The sequence below is a fragment of the Oncorhynchus clarkii genome, chromosome 25 (genome assembly GCF_045791955.1).
Source record: "Oncorhynchus clarkii lewisi isolate Uvic-CL-2024 chromosome 25, UVic_Ocla_1.0, whole genome shotgun sequence".
Classification (NCBI taxonomy): Eukaryota; Metazoa; Chordata; class Actinopteri; order Salmoniformes; family Salmonidae; genus Oncorhynchus; species Oncorhynchus clarkii.
This window is the reverse complement of record NC_092171.1, coordinates 92,456-114,172: the sequence shown is the minus strand read 5'-3', so window position 1 is coordinate 114,172 and position 21,717 is coordinate 92,456. Positions and strand designations below refer to the sequence as shown.

Genomic DNA, 21,717 nt, shown 5'->3' with positions numbered 1-21,717 from the left:
AAACCAAGGTCTTTAGTTCAGGCTTCAGTGTTCGACAGGTTTCAGTGGTCGACAACAACAAACATACGTCGCACTCTGATGACATTCATCAAGGTTTAGGCTTTAAGACATGAAGGTCAGTCAATGCGGAAAAAGTCAAGAACTTTTAAAGTGCAGTCCTAAAAACCATCAAGCGCTCTGATGAAACTGACTCTCATGAGGATCACCACAGGAAAGGAAGGCCCAGAGTTCTCTCTGCAACAGATAAGCTCAATAGAGTTAACGGCACCCCCAATTTGCAGCCCAAATTTATGCATCACAGAGTTCAAGTAAGAAACAAATCTCAACATCAACTGTTCAGAGGAGACTGCGTGAATCATGCCTTCATGGTCGAATTGCTGCAAAGAAACCACTACTAAAGGACAACAATAAGAAGAAGAGACTTGCTTGGGTCAAGAAACATGAGCAATGGACATCAGACCGGTGGACTCTTTGGTCTGAGGAGTCTAAATTTGATATTTTTGGTTCCAACTGCAGTGTCTTTGTGAGACGCTGAGTAGGTGAACAGATGATCTCCGCATGTGTGGTTCCCACGGTGAAGCATGAAGGAGGAGATGTGATGGTACTTTGCTGGTGACTGTGATTTATTTAGAATTCAAGGCACACTTACCACAGAAATATGCCATCCCCATCTGGTTGGGACTATCATTTGGGACTATCATTTGTTTTTCAACAGAACAATAACCAAAAACACATCTCCAGGCTGTGTAAGGGTTATTTGATCAAGAAGGAGAGTGATGGAGTGCTGCATCAGATGACCTGGCCTCCACAATCACGTGACCTCAACCCAATTTACATGGTTTGGGAGGAGTTGGACCGCAGAGTGAAGGAATAGCAGCCATCAAGTGCTCAGCATGTGGGAACTCCTTCAAGACTGTTGGAAAGAGCATTCCAGGTGAAGCTGGTTGAGAGAATGCAAGAGTGTGCAAAGCTGTCAAGGCAAAGGGTGAATACTTTGAAGAATCTCAAATATATTTAGATCTGTTTAACACTGTTTTGGTTACTACATGACTCCATATGTGTTATTTCATATTGTTGATGTCTTCACTATTATTCTACAATGTAGAAAATAGTAAAAAAAAATAAAGAAAAACCCTTGAATGAGTAGGCGTCCCCAAACTTTTGACTGGTACTGTATCTCTAAACTATTTCACCTACATATTTGACCTAGGTCTACTGTTCTAGACACCAGCCTTTACTCAATTCAAAAGGTAATATTTGGTATTCAACTACAGTGGAATAACATATTAACATGACCGGCACACATACAACGGCGACATACAGTAGCAGCATAATATTACCTGGTGGACTGCAAGTGGGACAGGGAGATGGTGGTGTCTGGAAAACTGAACTCTGCACTCTCCCCATCACTCTTCACCTTCGCCTCGAGCCCCTCCACCTCATCCTCCTCTCCTTCCTCCTTCATGTCGTCCAGTTCTTTAGCATCTCCATCCTCCTTATGTTCAGCCTCTGCCCCTTCAGTGGCTTTCTCTACTTTTACCTCCACTCCATTCTTCTTTCCATCTCCTCCTCCGTCTTCCCCCTCGTTGCTACTGTCATCCCCTGGGAAAACATATGTATGGTACATAAATGCAACAACCAATAGATTCACGTACAGAGGTGTGTATGTGTCTGTGGCTCTTGAAGCCCTGTACCAATAAGCTCCTCCCCATCCTCTAGTAGCTCTGCTGTGCTGGACGTCACATCCACCATGTCCTCGTCAATGGTCTTGACCTTCCTCTCACCCCGGTGTCTGAATACACACTGCTCATCTACCTGTGGACACAAGACTAGACTGTTGAGCCAAGATAGGGTTTACCAATCTTTACCAATCTCCTCAAAAGGCAGTCAGATATATTTTAAGACTATGACAGAGCAAACACGTTTAAAACATTAGCTTTCACCTTGAAGAGAAAGCTGAAACCCATCATTAAATAAGAGGGCGGCATGTAGTTCTTCTTTCCTGTGAAAATAGGAATGCTGTTTTAGCTGTCGATAATCCAAAACTACATAATTGACACATAACCACCATGTGGTGGCTACTGGGAAGATCTTGGCATACCTCGAATCATGAAACTTCCAGTGGTCAGGTATTCTCCAGTGGGGGCAGACTTAGTCACCTAGACAGAGAGAGACGAGAAGAGTTATAATTGGAGCAGCTCTGACCACACCCTGATCCAACCATCCAATCCTGAAGTAGGCTCCCAGGAGAACTCACCTGGTGGTAGTGCACCCACCATGCGCTGGTGATAACCTTGGCGTCCCAGGCTGCACTATAGCACACGGCCATGGTGCCCGCCTCGGTCAAGGTGCGTGGAGGAATGGGCACACCTAGAGGGAAGAGATATAAGTGCCACAATACACCCCATTAAAATACATGCAGAGTTCACAGATGATTGTCAACACTTAAGCTTGAATTCAAGTCGGGTAGTTAGTTATAACTAGAATTTGGGCTAAGATGGGTTATTCACTTTAAGTTGCATGAACATACAGTATTAGTCAAAAGTTTGGACACACCTACTCATTCAATTGTTTTTCTTTATTTTTACTATTTTCTACATTGTAGAATAATAGTGAAGACATCACAACTATGAAAAAAAGTGTTAAACAAATCTAAATATATTTTATATTCTTCAAAGCACGGTTCCTAGGACTGACTTGCCTAGCTAAATAAAGGTTAAATAAAACTTTTTTTTAAGTAGCCACCCTTTGCCTTGACAGCTTTGCACACTCTTGGCATTCTCTCAACCAGCTTCACCTGGAATGCTTTTCCAACAGTCTAGAAGGAGTTCCCACATATGCTGAGCACTTGTTGGCTGCTTTTCCTTTACTCTGCGATCCAACTCATCCCAAACCATCTCAATTGGGTTGAGGTCGGGTGATTGTGGAGGCCAGGTCATCTGATGCAGCACTCCATCACTTTTCTTTGTCAAACAGCCCTTACACAGCCTGGAGGTGTGTTGAGTGATTGTCCTGTTGAAAAACAAATGGTAGTCCCACTAAGCGCAAACTAGATAGGATGGCGTATCGCAGCAGAATGCTATGGTAGCCATGTTGGTTAAGTGTGCCTTGAATTCTAAATAAATAACAGAGTCACCAGCAAAGCACCCTCACACCTCCTCCATGCTTCACATGTGGTTCACACATGCGGAAATCATCCATTCACCTACTCTGGTTGGAACACTGTGGTTGGAACCAAAAATCTAAAATTTGGACTCATCAGACCAAAGAACAGATTTCCACCGGTCTAATGTCCATTGCTCATGTTTCTTGGCCCAAGCAAGTCTCTTCTTCCATGAAGGCCTGATTCACGCAGTCACCTCTGAACAGTTCATGTTGAGATGCGTCTGAAGAATTTATTTGGGCTGCAATTTCTGAGGCTGGTAATTCGAATGAACTTATCCTCTGCAGCAAAGGTAACTCTGGGTCTTCCTTTCCTGTGGCGGTCCTCATATGAGAGACAGTTTCATCATAGCGCTTGATGGTTTTTAGGACTGCACTTGAAGAAACTTTCAAAGTTCTTGAAATGTTCCGGATTGACTGACCTTCACGTCTTAAAGTAATGACGGACCGTTGTTTCTCTTTTCTTATTTTAGCTGTTCTTGCCATAATATGGACTTGGTCTTTTACCAAATAGGGCTATCTTCTGTATACCACCCCTACCTTGTCACAACACAACTGATTGGCTCAAACGCATTAAGAAGGAAAGCTGTCACCAACGCAACGGTTGGCTACTTTGAAGAATATCAAATATTATTTTGATTTGTTTAACACTTTTTTGGTTACTATATGAAACTATTATTCTACAATGTAGAAAATAGTATAATTAATGAAAAACCCTGTAATGAGTAGGTGTGCCCAAACTTTTGACTGGTACTGTATATTAAAGAGAAATTCCAGAGGATAAGAGAGCATCATTTGACTGAACAACAGTGTGTTGATCACAGAACTAGGCCAGCTCTTACCAGATGGGTTCTTGATGACACAACTAGTTGCTCCATGGAGGTCGGCGTGAACGTAGATATCCCCTGATAAGAGACACCAACATGAGATTTTCACACAGGTAGAGATAGACTGTTCCAATATCCATACTAGCATACTAACTACAATGAAGCAATGTATTGTGACTGCATTCTATGTGGTATGCTAGTATGGATAGTGGAACATAGCGTGTTGTGTACCAAACTAGCATACGTTCAAGTCCGAAACAATGTATTGGGCATGTATTTGATGCTGGTATGGACATTGGATAGTTGTCCATAGCCTGTTGTAAGGCAGGACTATAATAAGTGTATTCCACTCTTACCAGCCCTCAAGTAGCGCTTAACGATAATTTCATTTTGTTGCTGGTCACGTCCGGCGATGGTGAGGTAATTTTCTGAGCTGATGAACCACAGGAACTTCTCAAACCTGACAGAGCACAACGATACATAATTTGTCACATACTGAAAAGAAAGAGAAAGTAATTGCCCAGAAGAATATTAATTTGTCACAAATCTGACACAAAGGTGGAGAGAACTTTGCGCTCATTTAATTACTTCTTACAGGTGTCACATTAGCTGAAAATGGCTGCATTAGTTCAGATTTGTCAATGACTGCTCATCTCTCTACACATGGCAAGTTTTCAGAGGGTGAATGCAGATTCAGTTAGGTTAAGTGTCTTACCAGTAGACTTTCCTGGCCTTCTGAATGGTCGTAACCGTATGGACCTCTTTAAGGGTTTGTTTGGTCTTCTTCTCAGCAGATTTGAAAGCCTTGAATTAAATAAAAAAGGGGGAAAATGTTACAAATATAAAAACTGACCACAAACACAATCGACAGGGAATTTCATATGCATGTGGCACCATCACCTTCTGGGCTGCCTCCACGGTTTTCTGCTCTTTCTTAGCAGCGGTTCGCTTGTGGTCGTAGTATCTGGAAAAAGGAGATAAACGTTTGGGTTCGTCAGCTTGATACCTAAAACCACATCTGGCCATACTGTTCAAAGCATAGAGATAAAACATAACTGTTCTATTTAATTTTTCAGTTCAAAGAATACACTAAGCCAGGGAGAGTGGAGAGCCTACTTTTTGGCATTGGCGTAAGCTGACAAGCTGAGGTCCACATCCACCAGCATGGGCTGGTCCTTCTTGGGCTTGCCCTTCTGACCCTTCTCTTTGTTCTTGTTCTTCTTCCCCTTCTTCTCTTCAGCCACCTTGGCTACATCCTCCTCCTCTACTTCCTCTGGGACAATGTATGGGTTCCTGAACGGGGAAACAGCGTAGTTTTCAGTCGGCATGAGAGTAATTGATGATAAAATGATTGGGGGGGCTGTCTTGTTAGACTTCAGTGCAGCTTTTGACAATATTGATCATAGTCTGCTGCTAGAAAAACGTATGTGTTATGGCGTTACACCCCCCTGCTATAAATGTGGATAAAGAGCTACTTGTCTAACAGAACACAGAGGGTGTTCTTTAATGGAAGCATATCAAATATAATACAGTTAGAATCAGGAATTCCTCAGGGTAGCTGTTTAGGCCCCTTGCTTTTTACATTTTTTACTAATGACACGCCACTGACTTTGAGTAAAGCCAGAGTTTCTATGTATGCGGATGATTCAACACTATACACGTCAGCTACTACAGCGACTGAAATGACTGCAACACTCAACAAAGAGCTGCAGTTAGTTTCAGAGTGGGTGGCAAGGAATAAGTTAGCCCTAAATATTTCTAAAACTAAATGCATTGTATTTGGAGCAAAACACTCACTAAACCCAACTAAATCTTGTAATAAATCATGCAGAAATTGAGCTAGTTGAGATGACTAAACTGCTTGGAGTAGCACTAGACTGTAAACTGTCATGGTCAAAACATATTGATGCAGTAGTAACTAAGATGGGGAGAAGTCTGTCTATAATAATGCAATGCTCTGCCTTCTTAACAACACTATCAACAAGGCAGGTCCTACAGGCCCTAGTCTTGTCACACCTTAACTACTGTTCAGTCGTGTGGTCAGGTGCCACAAAAAAGGACTTAGGAAAATTGCAATTGGCTCAGAAAAGGGCAGCATGGCCGGCCCTTGGATGTACACAGAGAGCTAATATTAATAATATGCATGTCAATCTCTCCTGGCTGAAAATGGAGGAGAGATTGACTTCATCACTACTTTTATTTATGAGAGGTTGAATGCACCGAGCGGTCTGTCTAAATTACTGGCACACAGCTCGGACACCCATGCATACCCCTCAAGACATGCAACAAGAGGTCTCTTCACAGTCCTCAAGTCCAGAACAGACTATGGGAGGCACACAGTATTACATGGAACTCTAATGGAGGCCCTAATGAGCATGACCCTGTTCTTTCTGTTCAGCATCCATCTATTTAATTGGCTAGAGGGCAGATAAAGGTGGGTTAGTGGTTGATTCAGAGTATTTGGAGTACTATGAACTGTTCTGTGCTGGATACAATATCACATTTTTCCTTTCGAGTGGGATTCTTGGCAACACTGTTAATACAAGGCTTTATAAATGCATACATATGACACCTACAGTAAAGAGCTCGGCCCCCCTTACATATTGTTCAGCTTATTTAGACAGTTTTAAAGAGGATGGGACACAGTGATAGAGGGGAGCATCAAGGACGTGGGATTCAAATCCTAGACGCTGTGGGCGATATATGCTGGGAAACTGCAACGTCACGCTCCCACAACCTTCCAGCAAGATTGCAGCAGCATAGCATGGATGCGTAACCAGGTTAGCTTAGTACAGCTCAGCTCAGTTGTAATGTTAAAGGGCAGTAAGTCAAGTTAAACCGAACCAAAGACAGTTCAATTCAATATGACTTTATCAATCCCTGAGGGGCAATTAGAAATGTATCCCCATTTTGGGCATCAACTCACTTTAAAAGCATTGTGATGTGGTTGGTCTGCAGCTTCAGCTCCTTGATGGCGCAGGCCACTGGGTCTCCGGCAGCCTGGGCCTCCTTGACGATCAGCCCTATCTCGGCCCAGTCCACCTGGTTGGCCAGGGCGCTCCGCACCACCTGCAGAGCCCTCTCCACTATGGGCAAGTTCATTTCCACCAGCTCGCCCCTAAGCCTGTCTACCTCCTGCAACAAATGTTAGCATTAGCACTCCTTTAGCATTCGCATAACTGAGTACAAGCTATTTATATCAAAAGTCTTTCCGTTTTAAATTAAAATCACTTCTTGAATTGACCATCTTCATTTCGAAATAACCCTGGCACGGACACACATGCTTACCATCATAACTAGATAACACACAGAAGGTGTTCAACTACATGTCTTGGCAGAGCCACCTCTCCTCCTTCAATGAGATTACCTGTGATCAGGTTATGTACATTAGTGTTGCCTACACACACACAGATGTTGGGATAAGGTGCTGCCAACACCAGGTGACTATGTTCCAAAAGTAGTGCACTATACAGGGTAAAGGTTGCCATTTGCGACGCAGAGTAGTCTCACCTCTATGAAATTATGGAAATACATGCATGTCACCTGCTACAGTAACAAGGTTTGTGACTGCCGATCGATCAGGTGATCAACCCAATCACCCCATTACGGATCAGATCAATATGTAAACCACAGCCTGGGAGCTACATATTCCTCCGCTACATAGGCGGATTTCCAAATGCCACCCCATCCTTATAAAGTGCACTACTTTTGACCAAGTGGGAAGTACACTTTATAGGGAATAGTGTGCCATTTGGGACATATACACAAAGTGGGTCATCATGGAGGGCAATCCTCCCATCATTACCCCCCACACAGCCTATCAGTCATCCTTCATTCCAGCCATAACCTGACTCTTTATTAGACAGGTAGTATGGCGAGAGCGAGGGGGAGAGAGAACCTGTTTGTGGTTGTTATGGGTTCTTTTGTGTACCCATTTGTGTTTGTTTTGAGTTGTGGGTAATTTTGGGTTGTTTGGGGTGATTAGCGGGACCAAGGGCCATGCATTTAGAGAGAGGCAAACTTTTAGAATTTTGAATATTGTTCTAATTCTAGACATTCAGTTACATAACATTGTTTTAATATTCCCCATGTAATGTAATTGGGAGCTAACATGGCTGCCATACAATGTTGTAGTGTCATGTAAATGCATCATAATGTTCATTCTAGACATTCCATTTTATAGTATATTTTAAATATTCCCCATGTAATGTAAATTGGGAGCTAACGTGGCTGCCATAGAATGGTGAAGTGTCATGTAAACGCATCATAATGTAAAAACCGCATTGGCCCAACTCTCTAAATACATGACTCTGGCCGGACCCATTAGCACTTCTTTGAGCATTAGCACTCCTTTAGCTCTGACCATTTGTTTTCACTGTGGTGATCAGACCCGAGTTCAAATATCATCGGTTATCTTTGAAATACTTTGAGTGCTTGATTGAGACTGCCTGTTGATGTGCCGGGTTTACTCCATTGGTTCCATTGAGCAAGGAAGGCTAAATCAAGAGCAGTTTAAGTATCTGAAAGAAAACAAATACTAGTTGAACCCAGGGCTGTGTTCGAATACCCATTCTAACATACTACATACTTAATGAGTATATATTAGTTAATTTTAGTATACTGTAAACGAACGGTATCATTTCAGTTGAGCGTACTAGAGCGTCGCCTGTCTACCGTAAGTCGATGCTGTTGCTGTGCAACCTCTGCTAGCATAACAAATGACTAGCTAAACATTTTACGATTTTGGGTGTGTTCGTAAATTCAAATCTGCAGTGCCAGAGTGTGCTCTGGGCTTTCGTAAATCCAGAGCGTTGTCAGATTGTAAATTCAGAGCGTTTCACTCTCGGAGCGTTCAGAGCTGACACTAGACGCTCTTGACGAGGAGTAGGGCTGATCCGAGCGTTCAACAGCAGTCAAGCACCCAAGCTAATGTTGGCTAGCTACTTCCAGACACAAATGAGAGAACACCTCACTCTGACCATTTTACTCGCCATAGCAGAGCTGGTTAGGCTGTTTTCATGTTATCCAGAGCATTGGTGACTAACTGTGCAGCTGGCAACAATTTATTACTCTTTTTTTTTTGCAAACGTTTACTGACACCGGCCATATTCAATGGTGCACGAGACTAATTAACGTCTGATGAAAAGCAAAACGACTACACCACTTAGCTAAGAATGATGTGAATAATCAAGTCAATAAAACATTGGTTAGTTAGCAGATAGTTAATATACTGCCTGGCAAGCTCGATGTATTAGTATCCAACTAACGTTAGGTAACTAGCTAACATACCGGTACATAGTGCTGTAATGCTTTGCATAAGGAGCTAACAAATTGTCAGCCAACATAACGTGTAACGTAACTTATTTGAAATATCATTACTTTATTACATTGCTCAACATTAACATTTGCCATTAGTTAGTTCAATGAATTTGAATTCGCTCTCGCCAGAAACTATACTGCTGAAGTCCGACATTTTATCCAAATCTGAAAACATTGTGATGCCACGCCCATTTTCTGAAGATGTGCATAATGGGCCCAAAAAGTACGGAAATGGTGTCCTCTGCATGTATACTTCGTATTTTGGCAAATTTAGTACGACATCCGGAAACTTTTGGCATACTAACTATATCCATACTATGACCAATAAGCATACTATATACAGTTGAAGTCGGAAGTTTACATACACCTTAGCCAAATACATTTAAACTCAGTTTCACAATTCCTGACATTTAATCCTAGTAAAAAGTCCGATCACCACTTTATTTTGAAGAATGTGAAATGTCAGAATAATAGAAGAGAGAATGATTTATTTCAGCTTTTATTTCTTTCATCACATTCCCAGTGGGTCAGAAGTTTACATACACTCTATTAGTATTTGGTAGCATTGTCTTTAAATTGATTAACTTGGGTCAAACATTTCGGGTAGCCTTCCACAAGCTTCCCACAATAAGTTGGGTGAATTGTGGCCCATTCCTCCTGACAAAGCTGTTGTAACTGAGTCAGGGCAGGGTCAGGGCTTTGTGATGGCCACTCCAATACCTTGACTTTGATGACCTTAAGCCATTTTGCAACAACTTTGTAAGAATGCTTGGGGTCATTGTCCATTTGGAAGGCCCATTTGCGACCAAGCTTTAACTTTGTGACTGATGACTTCGAGATGTTGCTTCAATACATCCACATAATTTTCCTACCTCATGATGCCATCTATTTTGTGAAGTGCACCAGTCCCTCTTGCAGCAAAGCACCCCCACAACATGATGCTGCCACCACCGTGCTTCACGGTTGGGATGGTCTTCTTCGGCTGCAAGCCTCTCCCTTTTTCCTCCGAACATAACGATGGTCATAATGGCCAAACAGTTCTATTTTTGTTTCATCAGACCAGAGAACATTTCTCCAAAAAGTACAATCTTTGTCCCCATGTGCAGTTACAAAATGTAGTCTGGCTTTTTTTATGGCGGTTTTGGAGCAGTGGCTTCTGCCTTGCTGACCGGTCTTTCAGGTTATGTTGGTATAGGACTCGTTTTAATGTGGATATAGATACTTTTGTACCCGTTTCCTCAAGCATCTTCACAAGGTTATTTGCTGCTGTTCCGGGATCGATTTGCACTTTTCGCACCAAAGTACGTTCATCTCTAGGAGACAGAACACGTCTCCTTCCTGAGCGGTATGGCGGCTGTGTGATCCCATGGTGTTTATAATTGCGTACTATTGTTTGTACAGATGAACGTGGTACCTTCAGGCGTTTGCTCCCAAGGATGAACCAGACTTGTGGAGGTCTTTTTTCTGGGGTCTTGGCTGATTTCTTTTGATTTTCCCATGATGTCAAGCAGGGTAGGCCTTGAAATTCATCCACAGGTACACCTCCAATTGACTCAAATGATGTCAATTAGCCGATCAGAAGCTTCTAAAGCCATTACATAATTTTCTGGAATTTTCCAAGCTGTTTAAAGGCACAGACAACTTAGGGTATGTAAACTTCTGACCCACTGGAATTGTGATACAGTGAAATAATCTGTCTGTAAACAACTGTTGGAAAGCTTACCTGTGTCATGCACAAAGTAGATGTCCTAACCGACTTGATAAAACTATAGTTTGTTTACAAGAAATTTGTGTGGTTGAAAAAACAAGTTTTAATGACTCCAACCTAAGTGTATGTAAACTTCTGACTTCAACTGTACTCAATTCACGTCACAAATAGTACAGTTAGTGCGGTTAGTATGAGTATTCGAACACAGCTCAGGTCTGGTGGTGATGCGAGAGTTCTTCAGTATTGACCTGAAGTTGGTGCAGTGCCTCCAGCCTCTGCACGTGGTCCCTCTTGACATTGTCCAGCTTTTTCAGAGCCTGTTTCTCCTGCTGCAGGGCCTTCACGTCAATCTTCTGACTCTCCATCTTGGAGTAGAATTCGTCCACTGCCTAAGCGCAGAGGAGCAAGACTTACTGAAGTGATCTCATACCTTACGTCTTGTGAAAATACCAATATAGTTTTAGTACACTAGGTACGTATGGGAAACAATTACATTTTTCAACGTATGCATAGGGTAAATAAATGCATATAAAGGACATAAATTCTAAAATTCACCTTGTCAAATGTATCAAACTCAACATAGTGGCTATTTGCATGTTGGGCAAAGAGGAAGGGGTGGAATTCCTCATATCTGTAAAAGAAGACAATGTTGGAGACTTGAACATATCTCACCAACCAAGCAAACAAAAACCTCCATAACGCTTCTGGTGAGACGTAATGCTGATCTTACCAGTAACAGAACTTGGAGACATAATATCATAAGCACAGAATGAGAGTCAAATAAAATAACTTACGTGAGCAATTCTTCAGGTTTCTCTGGGGCTAAACTTGGTTTCTTCTCACATTTTTGGATGATGTAGCCCTGCAACGAAACAAGGGAGAAACAGTTTTCTATCATTTCGCTATGACAAATGGATCTGATGTATGAATGAATATTCTCAATAAGACGTGAGACCTACCTTTCCATCGAAGCTTGCCGTTTTCTCCATATAGACTTCTGCCATTTGCAGGGCATCGAGGATTTTGGGTGCATCTACAGACAACAATTAAGCCTATTTCATCCAGAATATCACAATTCTGATGATCATTGATTGAATAATATATACCAGCAGCACATCTTTGTAATCTGCCAAAGGCTACAGCTGGTCTAAAAGAAACGTACCTCGTGCAGTATCAAACTGGCTGTCCACTTTGATGAAGCCGGGGAGTCCCACTTCCATCAGACAGTGCTCTATGAGAGTAGCCCCATATGCTGAAAGAGCAGATAGATCATATTAGAAGGTAAGTCTGCTGTTTACAATAATAACATTGTGTAAAACATTTATTTTTAAACTAATCCTGGATGAGCAATGGATGGAGCCACTTTGAGGAGATGAAGACTACTTACGAAGGTGGGGATTGAGGATCCTTTTCACCTGTTCTCCATTCGTGGCCTTCGACAGGACTTCAGTGAGTCTACATGAAAAACAAACCAAAACAAAGGATTATTTCTTCAATGAACTCTTGTGCCCAACTAGGGTTGCAAAAGTCCGGTAAACTTTCCCAAAATAACCAAGTTTTCCAGAAATCCTGGCTGGATGATTGCAAAAGTCCTGCTTATTGAAATCTAATTTTATTGGTCACAACGCCAAATACAACAGGTGTAGACTTTACAATTAAATGCTTTCTTACAAGCCCATTCCCAACAGTGCAGAGTTAAAAAGTAAGAAATACAAGTCAATGTGCAGGGGTACAAGGTAGCCAATACAGTACGTACATGTGGGCAGTGGTGGAAAAAGTACCCAATTGTCATAATTGTGGAAAAGATACCTTAATAGAATAATACTCAAGTAACATGCAGTACAATACTACTGGAGTAAAAGTATTCGCTTTAAAATATACTGAAGAATCAAAAGTAAGTGTAATTGATAAAATATACTTAAGTATCAAAACTTACAATAAAAATATTTTCAAATTCCTTATATTAAGCAAACCAGACAGCAACATTTTCTTGTTTTTTAATTTATGGATAGTGAGTCTGCCAGATCAGTGGCAGTAGATGAACAGAGAGGATCTTTTGATAAGTGTGTGAATTAGACCATTTGTGTCCTGCTAAGCATTCCAAATGTAGCAAGTACTTTTTGGTGTCAGGGAAAATGTATGGAGTAAAAAGTACATTATTTTCTTTAGGAATGTAGTGAAGTAAAAGTTATCAAAAATATAAATAGTAAAGTACAGATACACCAAAGTATTTTTTACTTAAGAACTTTACACAACTACATATGGGTAGGGGTAAAAGTGACTAGGCAATCAGGATATACATTGCTCAAAAAAATAAATTGAAATAAAATAACACATCCTAGATCTGAATGAATGAAATATTCTTATTAAATATTTTTTTCTTTACATAGTTGAATGTGCTGACAACAAAAATCACGCAAAAATTATCAATGGAAATCAAATTTATCAACCTGGATTTGGAGTCACTCAAAATTAAAGTGGAAAACCACACTACAGGCTGATCCAACTTTGATGTAATGTCCTTAAAACAAGTTAAAATGAGGCTCAGTAGTGTGTGTGGCCTCCACGTGCCTGTATGACCTCCCTACAACGCCTGTGCATAGTCCTGATGAGGTGGCGGATGGTCTCCTGAGGGATCTCCTCCCAGACCTGGACTAAAGCATCCGCCAACTCCTGGACAGTCTGTGGTGCAATGTTGGTGGAGTTGGTGGTTGGCAAAGTTGGTGGATGGAGCGAGACATGATGTCCCAGATGTGCTCAATTGGATTCAGGTCTGGGGAACGGACAGGCCAGTCCATAACATCAATGCCTTCCTTTTGCAGGAACTGCTGACATACTCCAGCCACATGAGGTCTAGCATTGTCTTGCATTAGGAGGAACCCAGGGCCAACCGCACCAGCATATGGTTTCACAAGGGGTCTGAGGATCTCATCTCGGTACCTAATGGCAGTCGGGCTACCTCTGGCGAGCACATGGAGGGCTGTGCGGCCCCCCAAAGAAATGCCACCCCACACCATGACTGACCCACCGCCCAACCGGTCATGCTGGAGGATGTTGCAGGCAGCAGAACGTTCTCCACGGCGTCTCCAGACTGTCACGTCTGTCACATGTGCTCAGTGTGAACCTGCTTTCATCTGTGAAGAGCACAGGGCGCCAGTGGCGAATTTGCCAATCTTGGTGTTCTCTGGCAAATGCCAAACATCCTGCACGGTGTTGGGCTATAAGCACAACCCCCACCTGTGGACGTCGGGCCCTCATACCACCCTCATGGAGTCGGTTTCTGACCGTTTGAGCAGACACATGCACATTTGTGGCCTGCTGGAGGTCATTTTGCAGGGCTCTGGCAGTGCTCCTACTGCTCCTCCTTGCACAAAGGCGGAGGTAGCGGTCCTGCTGCTGGGTTGTTGCCCTCCTACGGCCTCCTCCACGTCTCCTGATGTACTGGCCTGTCTCCTGGTAGCGCATTCATGCTCTGGACACTACGCTGACAGACCCAGCAAACCTTCTTGCCACTGCTCGCATTGATGTGCCATCCTGGATGAGCTGCACTACCTGAGCCACTTGTGTGGGTTGTAGACTCTGTCTCATGCTACCACTAGAGTGAAAACACCACCAGCATTCCAAAGTGACCAAAACATCAGCCAGGAAGCATAGGAACTGAGAAGTGGTCTGTGGTCACCACCTGCAGAACCACTCCTTTATTGGGGGTGTCTTGCTAATTGTCTATAATTTCCACCTGTTGTCTATTCCATTTGCAAAACAGCATGTGAAATGTATCGTCAATCAGTGTTGCTTCCTAAGTGGACAGTTTGATTTTACAGAAGTGTGATTGACTTGGAGTTACATTGTGTTGTTTAAGTGTTCCCTTTATTTTTTTGAGCAGTGTATAATAAACAGAGTAGAAGCAGAGTATGTAAAGTGTGTCTGTGGCGTCAATATATGTATGTGTTGGAGTGTCAGTGTAGTATGTGAGTGTGTGGGTAGAATCTAGTGAATATAGCTTGGGGGTATAGGCTGTTCAAGTGCCTTCTGGTCAGAGACTTGTCGCTCCGGTACCGCTTGCAATGCGGTAGCAGAGAAAACAGTCTATGACTTGGGTGGCTGGAGTCTGACAATTTTTGGGCTTTCCTCTGACACTGCCTGGTAATGAAGTCCTGGATGGCAGGGAGTTCGGCCCCAGTGATATACTGAGTTGTACGCACTACCCTCTGTAGAGCTTTGAAGCAACCGGACGGCGATATTGTCACTCCCTATAGAAGGAGCAGTCCTCCATAGTAATGAATAGAATTCTACAGTATTTCAATTCAATTTAAAGGAGATAAATACACATATTCAAGTATTTTTGTTGTTGTAGTGGGGATATTAGCATAACTTTAAGGAAAATGTTATATATTTTCTCATGTTTATTTTTATGTTTAGCTGACATAATACAATTTAAAAAGTAAGTATTAAGGTGTCTCTAACAGAATGCATGTGACAAAAACAAATGTAGACATTAATAAATGCATTTCTATAGCTTCAAAAACATTTTGCAATGGTGGGGGAATGTCAAGATGGAGGCGTGGTACACACACACACACACACACACACACACACACACACACACACAGTCAAAAGTTTAGACACACCTACTCATTCAAGGGTTATTCTCTATTTGTACTATTTTCTACATTGTAAAATAATAGTGAAGACATCAAAATTATGAAATAACATATGGAATCATGTAGTGACCACAAAAGAGTTCCCACATATGCTGAGCGCTTGTAGGCTGCTTTTCCTTCACTGAACTCATCCCAAACCATCTCAATTGAGTTGAGGTCGGGTGATTGTGGAGGCCAGGTCATCTGATGCAGCACTCCATCACTCTCCTTTTTGGTCAAATAGCCCTTACACAGCCTGGAGGTATGTTGGGTCACTGTCCTGTTGAAAAACAAATGATAGTGCCACTAAGCCCTAACCAGATGGATGGCGTATCGGTGCAGAATGCTGTGGTAGCCATGTTGGTTAAGTGTGACTTGAACTCTAAATCACAGACAGTGTCACCAGCAAAGCACCCCCCACCATCACACCACCTCCTCTATGCTTCATGGTGAGAACCACACGTGGAGATCCTCCGTTCACCTACTCTGCATCTCACAAAAGACACGGCAGTTGGCACCAAAAATCTCCAATTTAGACTTAGACCAAAGGACAGATTTCCACCCATCTAATATGCATTGCACGTGTTTCTTGGCCCAAGCAAGTCTCTTCTTCTTTTGTGTGTCCTTTAGTAGTGGTTTCTGTAAAGCAATTCAACCATGAAGGCTTGATTCATGCACTCTCCTCTGAGATGCGTCTGTTACTTGAACTTTGTGAAGCATTTGATTCATTGATTCCAAGATGGCATAGCAGTTCAGACGTATTTTGTCCTCGTCTTGTCCCGTATATATATATATATATACACACAACTTTTCACATACCTTTTATATATATTTTTTAAATTTTCCAGAAACTCATCTTCAAAACATTCTCCTGCAACCCGCCTCACCAATTTATATTTATAAAAAAATTATTATTTACCTCAAATCTGTAATCCTCCAAGAAGCTAGCCAGAAACTAGCCAGAAGCTAGCCAGGAGCTAGCCAGAAGCTAATCCAGAAGCTAATCCAGAAGCTAATCAGAAGCTAGTTAGCTTCTTTACTGGCTAATCGTTAGTATTCAGCTAACCACGGTTTGTGGTCATCATCTATCCTTTAGCTCGGAAATCTATCGCCAGTTTTGTACGGCGCAGCGCGGCTCGGAACGGAACATACCGGACCAATTTTTCTCTCCGTGTCCCTGGATTTCAACCGCTAACTCTGGACATTCATACCTGGATCTCACAGCTAGCTAGCTGCTATCCGTGTGACTATCGGCTTTTGTCGATTCCGGAGCAAACATAAATTATTCCGGAGCTCGCCAGCTGAAGAGTTCCATCAATCACTCCTGGGCTACAATCACCTATCCGGACCTGTTTTACTGCCTACGCGGAGCCCAACGGGCCTTCACAACTGGACTGCCATCCAGCCTTCACAACTGGACTGCCATCGTTATCTACCCGAAGGAGTTATCCGGCTGGCTCCTCCATCGTTACCTGAACACCCATCAGCGGCCCGCTAACCTTTAGCTGTCTTATCGGCTGCTATCTGAATAGACAATCAGACAATTTATTTATTTGTATTATTTTTTCTTCTTGGGCCTCTATAACTATATCTATTTTTTTTTTTTTTTTTTGTGTCATTTGGATTAATCCCCTCTACCACACGGAACCCCACTAATCTATTGACGGAACGCAAGTGGCGGCTAATAACAGACCTCCATCCTATGTTAGCTTCCTACCGATGGCCTGGCTAGCTGTCTAAATCGCCGTGACCCCCAACCAATCCTCTCTACTCACTGGACCCTTTTGATCACTCGACTAAGCATGCCTCTCCTTAATGTCAATATGCCTTGTCCATTGCTGTTCTGGTTAGTGTTTATTGGCTTATTTCACTGTAGAGCCTCTAGTCCTGCTCACTATACCTTATCCAACCTATTAGTTCCACCACCCACACATGCAATGACATCTCCTGGTTTCAATGATGTTTCTAGAGACAATATCTCTCTCTTCATCACTCAATACCTAGGTTTACCTCCACTGTATTCACATCCTACCATACCTTTGTCTGTACATTATACCTTGATGCTATTTTATCGCCCCCAGAAACCTCCTTTTACTCTCTGTTCCAGACGTTCTAGACGACCAATTCTTATTGCTTTTAGCCGTACCCTTATTTTACTCCTCCTCTGTTCTTCTGGCGATGTAGAGGTGAATCCAGGCCCTGCAGTGCCTAGCTCCACTCCTATTTCCCAGGCGCTCTCTTTTGACGACTTCTGTAACCGTAATAGCCTTGGTTTCATGCATGCTAACATTAGAAGCCTCCTCCCTAAGTTTGTTCTATTCACTGCTTTAGCACACTCTGCCAACCTGTGTGTTCTAGCTGTGTCTGAATCCTGGCTTAGGAAGACCACCAAAAATTCTGAAATTTTAATCCCGAACTACAAAATTTTCAGACAAGATAGAGCTGCCAAAGGGGGCGGTGTTGCAATCTACTGCAGAGATAGCCTGCAGAGTTCTGTCCTACTATCCAGGTCTGTACCCAAACAATTTGAACTTCTACTTTTAAAAATCCACCTCTCTAAAAACAAGTCTCTCACCGATGCCGCCTGCTATAGACCACCCTCTGCCCCCAGCTGTGCTCTGGACACCATATGTGAACTGATTGCCCCCCATCTATCTTCAGAGCTCGTGCTGCTAGGCGACCTAAACTGGAACATGCTTAACACCCCAGCCATCCTACAATCTAAACTTGATGCCCTCAATCTCACACAAATTATCAATGAACCTACCAGGTACCTCCCCAAAGCCTTAAACACGGGCACCCTCATAGATATCATCCTAACCAACTTGCCCTCTAAATACACCTCTGCTGTCTTCAACCAAGATCTCAGCGATCACTGCCTCAAACGACCTCCACTCAACACTGTCAAACGCTCCCTGAAACACTTCAGCGAGCAGGCCTTTCTAATCGACCTGGCCGGGGTATCCTGGAAGGATATTGATCTCATCCCGTCAGTAGAGGATGTCTGGATATTTTTTTTAAATGCCTTCCTAACCATCTTAAATAAACATGCCCCATTCAAGAAATGTAGAACCAGGAACAGATATCGATTGGTTCTCCCCAGACCTGACTGCCCTTAACCAACACAAAAACATGCTATGGCGTTCTGCATTAGCATCTAACAGCCCCCGTGATATGCAGCTGTTCAGGGAAGCTAGAAACCATTATACACAGGCAGTTAGAAAAGCTAAGGCTAGCTTTTTCAAGCAGAAATTTGCATCCTGCAACACTAACTCAAAAAAGTTCTGGGACACTGTAAAGTCCATGGAGAATAAGAACACCTCCTCCCAGCTGCCCACTGCACTGAAGATAGGAAACACTGTCACCACTGATAAATCCACCATAATTGAGAATTTCAATAAGCATTTTTCTACGGCTGGCCATGCTTTCCACCTGGCTACTCCTACCCCGGTCAACAGCACTGCACCCCCCACAGCAACTCGCCCAAGCCTTCCCCATTTCCCCTTCTCCCAAATCCGTTCAGCTGATGTTCTGAAAGAGCTGCAAAATCTGGACCCCTACAAATCAGCCGGGCTAGACGATCTGGACCCTTTCTTTCTAAAATGATCTGCCAAAATTGTTGCCACCCCTATTACTAGCCTGTTCAACCTCTCGTGTCGTCTGAGATTCCCAAAGATTGGAAAGCAGCTGCGGTCATCCCCCTATTCAAAGGGGGGGACACTCTTGACCCAAACTGCTACAGACCTATATCTATCCTACCATGCCTTTCTAAGGTCTTCGAAAGCCAAGTCAACAAACAAATTACTGACCATTTCGAATCTCACCATACCTTCTCTGCTATGCAATCTGGTTTCAGAGCTGGTCATGGGTGCACCTCAGCCACGCTCAAGGTCCTAAACGATATCTTAACCACCATCGATAAGAAACATTACGGTGCAGCCGTATTCATTAATCTGGCCAAGGCTTTCGACTCTGTCAATCACCACATCCTCGTCAGCAGACTCGACAGCCTTGGTTTCTCAAATGATTGCCTCGCCTGGTTCACCAACTACTTCTCTGATAGAGTTCAGTGTGTCAAATCGGAGGGTCTGCATCCCGGACCTCTGGCAGTCTCTATGGGGGTGCCACAGGGTTCAATTCTTGGACCGACTCTCTTCTCTGTATACATCAATGAGGTCGCTCTTGCTGCTGGTGAGTCTCTGATCCACCTCTACGCAGACGACACCATTCTGTATACTTCTGGCCTTCTTTGGACACTGTGTTAACAACCCTCCAGGCAAGCTTCAATGCCATACAACTCTCCTTCCGTGGCCTCCAATTGCTCTTGAATACAAGTAAAACTAAATGCATGCTCTTCAACCGATCGCTACCTGCACCTGCCCAACATCACTACTCTGGGCGGCTCTGACTTAGAATACGTGGACAACTACAAATACTTAGGTGTCTGTTTAGACTGTAAACTCTCCTTCCAGACCCATATCAAACATCTCCAATCCAAAGTTAAATCTAGAATTGGCTTCCTATTTCGCAACAAAGCATCCTTCACTCATGCTGCCAAACATACCCTTGTAAAACTGACCATCTTACCAATTCTCGACTTTGGCGATGTAATTTACAAAATAGCCTCCAACACCCTACTCAACAAATTGGATGCAGTCTATCATAGTGCAATCCGTTTTGTCACCAAAGCCCCATATACTACCCACCATTGCGACCTGTACGCTCTCGTTGGCTGGCCCTCGCTTCATACTGTCGCCAAACCCACTGGCTCCATGTCATCTACAAGACCCTGCTAGGTAAAGTCCCCCTTTATCTCAGCTCGCTGGTCACCATAGCATCTCCCACCTGTAGCACGCGCTCCAGGTATATCTCTCTGGTCACCCCCAAAACCAATTATTTCTTTGGCCGCCTCTCCTTCCAGTTCTCTGCTGCCAATGACTGGAATGAACTACAAAAATCTCTGAAACTGGAAACACTTATCTCCCTCACTAGCTTTAAGCACCAACTGTCAGAGCAGCTCACAGATTACTGCACCTGTACATAGCCCACCTATAATTTAGCCCAAACAACTACCTCTTTCCCTACGGTATTTATTTATTTATTTTGCTCCTTTGCACCCCATTATTTTTATTTCTAATTTGCACATTCTTCCATTGCAAATCTACCATTCCAGTGTTTTACTTGCTATATTGTATTTACTTTGCCACCATGGCCTTTTTTTGCCTTTACCTCCCTTATCTCACCTCATTTGCTCACATCGTATATAGACTTGTTTATACTGTATTATTGACTGTATGTTTGTTTTACTCCATGTGTAACTCTGTGTCGTTGTATGTGTTGAACTGCTTTGCTTTATCTTGGCCAGGTCGCAATTGTAAATTAGAACTTGTTCTCAACTTGCCTGGTTGAAATACATTTATTTTTATTTTTTGGGCTGCAATCTGAGGTGCAGTTAATAAATTAATTTATCCTCTGCAGCAGAGGTAACTCTGGGTCTCCTTTTCTGTGGTGGTCCTCGTAAGAGCCAGTTTCATCATAGCACCTGATGGTTTTTGGGACTGCACTTTCAAAGTTCTTGAAATTTTCTGGATTGACTGACCATGTTTTAAAGTAATGATGGAGTGTCATTTATCTTTGTTTATTTGAGATGTTCTTGCCATAATATGGACTTGGTCTTTTACCAAATAGGGCTATCTTCTGTACACCACCCCTACCTTGTCAGAACAACTGATTGGCTCAAACGCATTAACGAAAGAAATTCCACAAATTAACTTAAGGCATACCTGTTAATTGAAATGCATTCCAGGTAACTACAGTGGGGCAAAAAGGTATTTAGTCAGCCAACAATTGTGCAAGTTCTCCCACTTAAAAAGATGAGGCCTGCAATTGTCATCATAGGTACACTTCAACTATGACAGACAAAATGAGAAGAAAAAAAATCAAGAAAATCACATTGTAGAATTTTTTATGAATTTATTTGCAAATTATGGTGCAAAATAAGTATTTGGTCAATAACAAAAGTTTCTCAATACTTTGTTATATACCCTTTGTTGGCAATGAC

The 21,717-nt window shown here is 42.7% G+C and overlaps 1 protein-coding gene across 1 annotated transcript in view; it reads right to left on the bottom strand.

Moving 5' to 3' along the window:
• The window catches only part of LOC139383892 (ribosome quality control complex subunit NEMF), a 35,542-nt gene that overhangs the window by 11,177 nt on the left and 2,648 nt on the right, over positions 1-21,717 (bottom strand). Inside the window, exons 6-22 of the mRNA XM_071128496.1 lie at positions 12,404-12,471; positions 12,179-12,268; positions 11,976-12,049; positions 11,811-11,878; positions 11,572-11,647; positions 11,265-11,405; positions 6,916-7,124; positions 5,106-5,282; positions 4,890-4,953; positions 4,705-4,793; positions 4,346-4,449; positions 4,005-4,067; positions 2,258-2,370; positions 2,102-2,159; positions 1,944-2,002; positions 1,695-1,815; positions 1,341-1,602 (exon numbers count right to left, since the gene is read on the bottom strand). Coding sequence (XP_070984597.1) covers positions 1,341-1,602; positions 1,695-1,815; positions 1,944-2,002; positions 2,102-2,159; positions 2,258-2,370; positions 4,005-4,067; positions 4,346-4,449; positions 4,705-4,793; positions 4,890-4,953; positions 5,106-5,282; positions 6,916-7,124; positions 11,265-11,405; positions 11,572-11,647; positions 11,811-11,878; positions 11,976-12,049; positions 12,179-12,268; positions 12,404-12,471 — 1,836 coding nt within the window. The remainder of the gene's footprint in view (positions 1-1,340; positions 1,603-1,694; positions 1,816-1,943; positions 2,003-2,101; positions 2,160-2,257; positions 2,371-4,004; positions 4,068-4,345; positions 4,450-4,704; positions 4,794-4,889; positions 4,954-5,105; positions 5,283-6,915; positions 7,125-11,264; positions 11,406-11,571; positions 11,648-11,810; positions 11,879-11,975; positions 12,050-12,178; positions 12,269-12,403; positions 12,472-21,717) is intronic.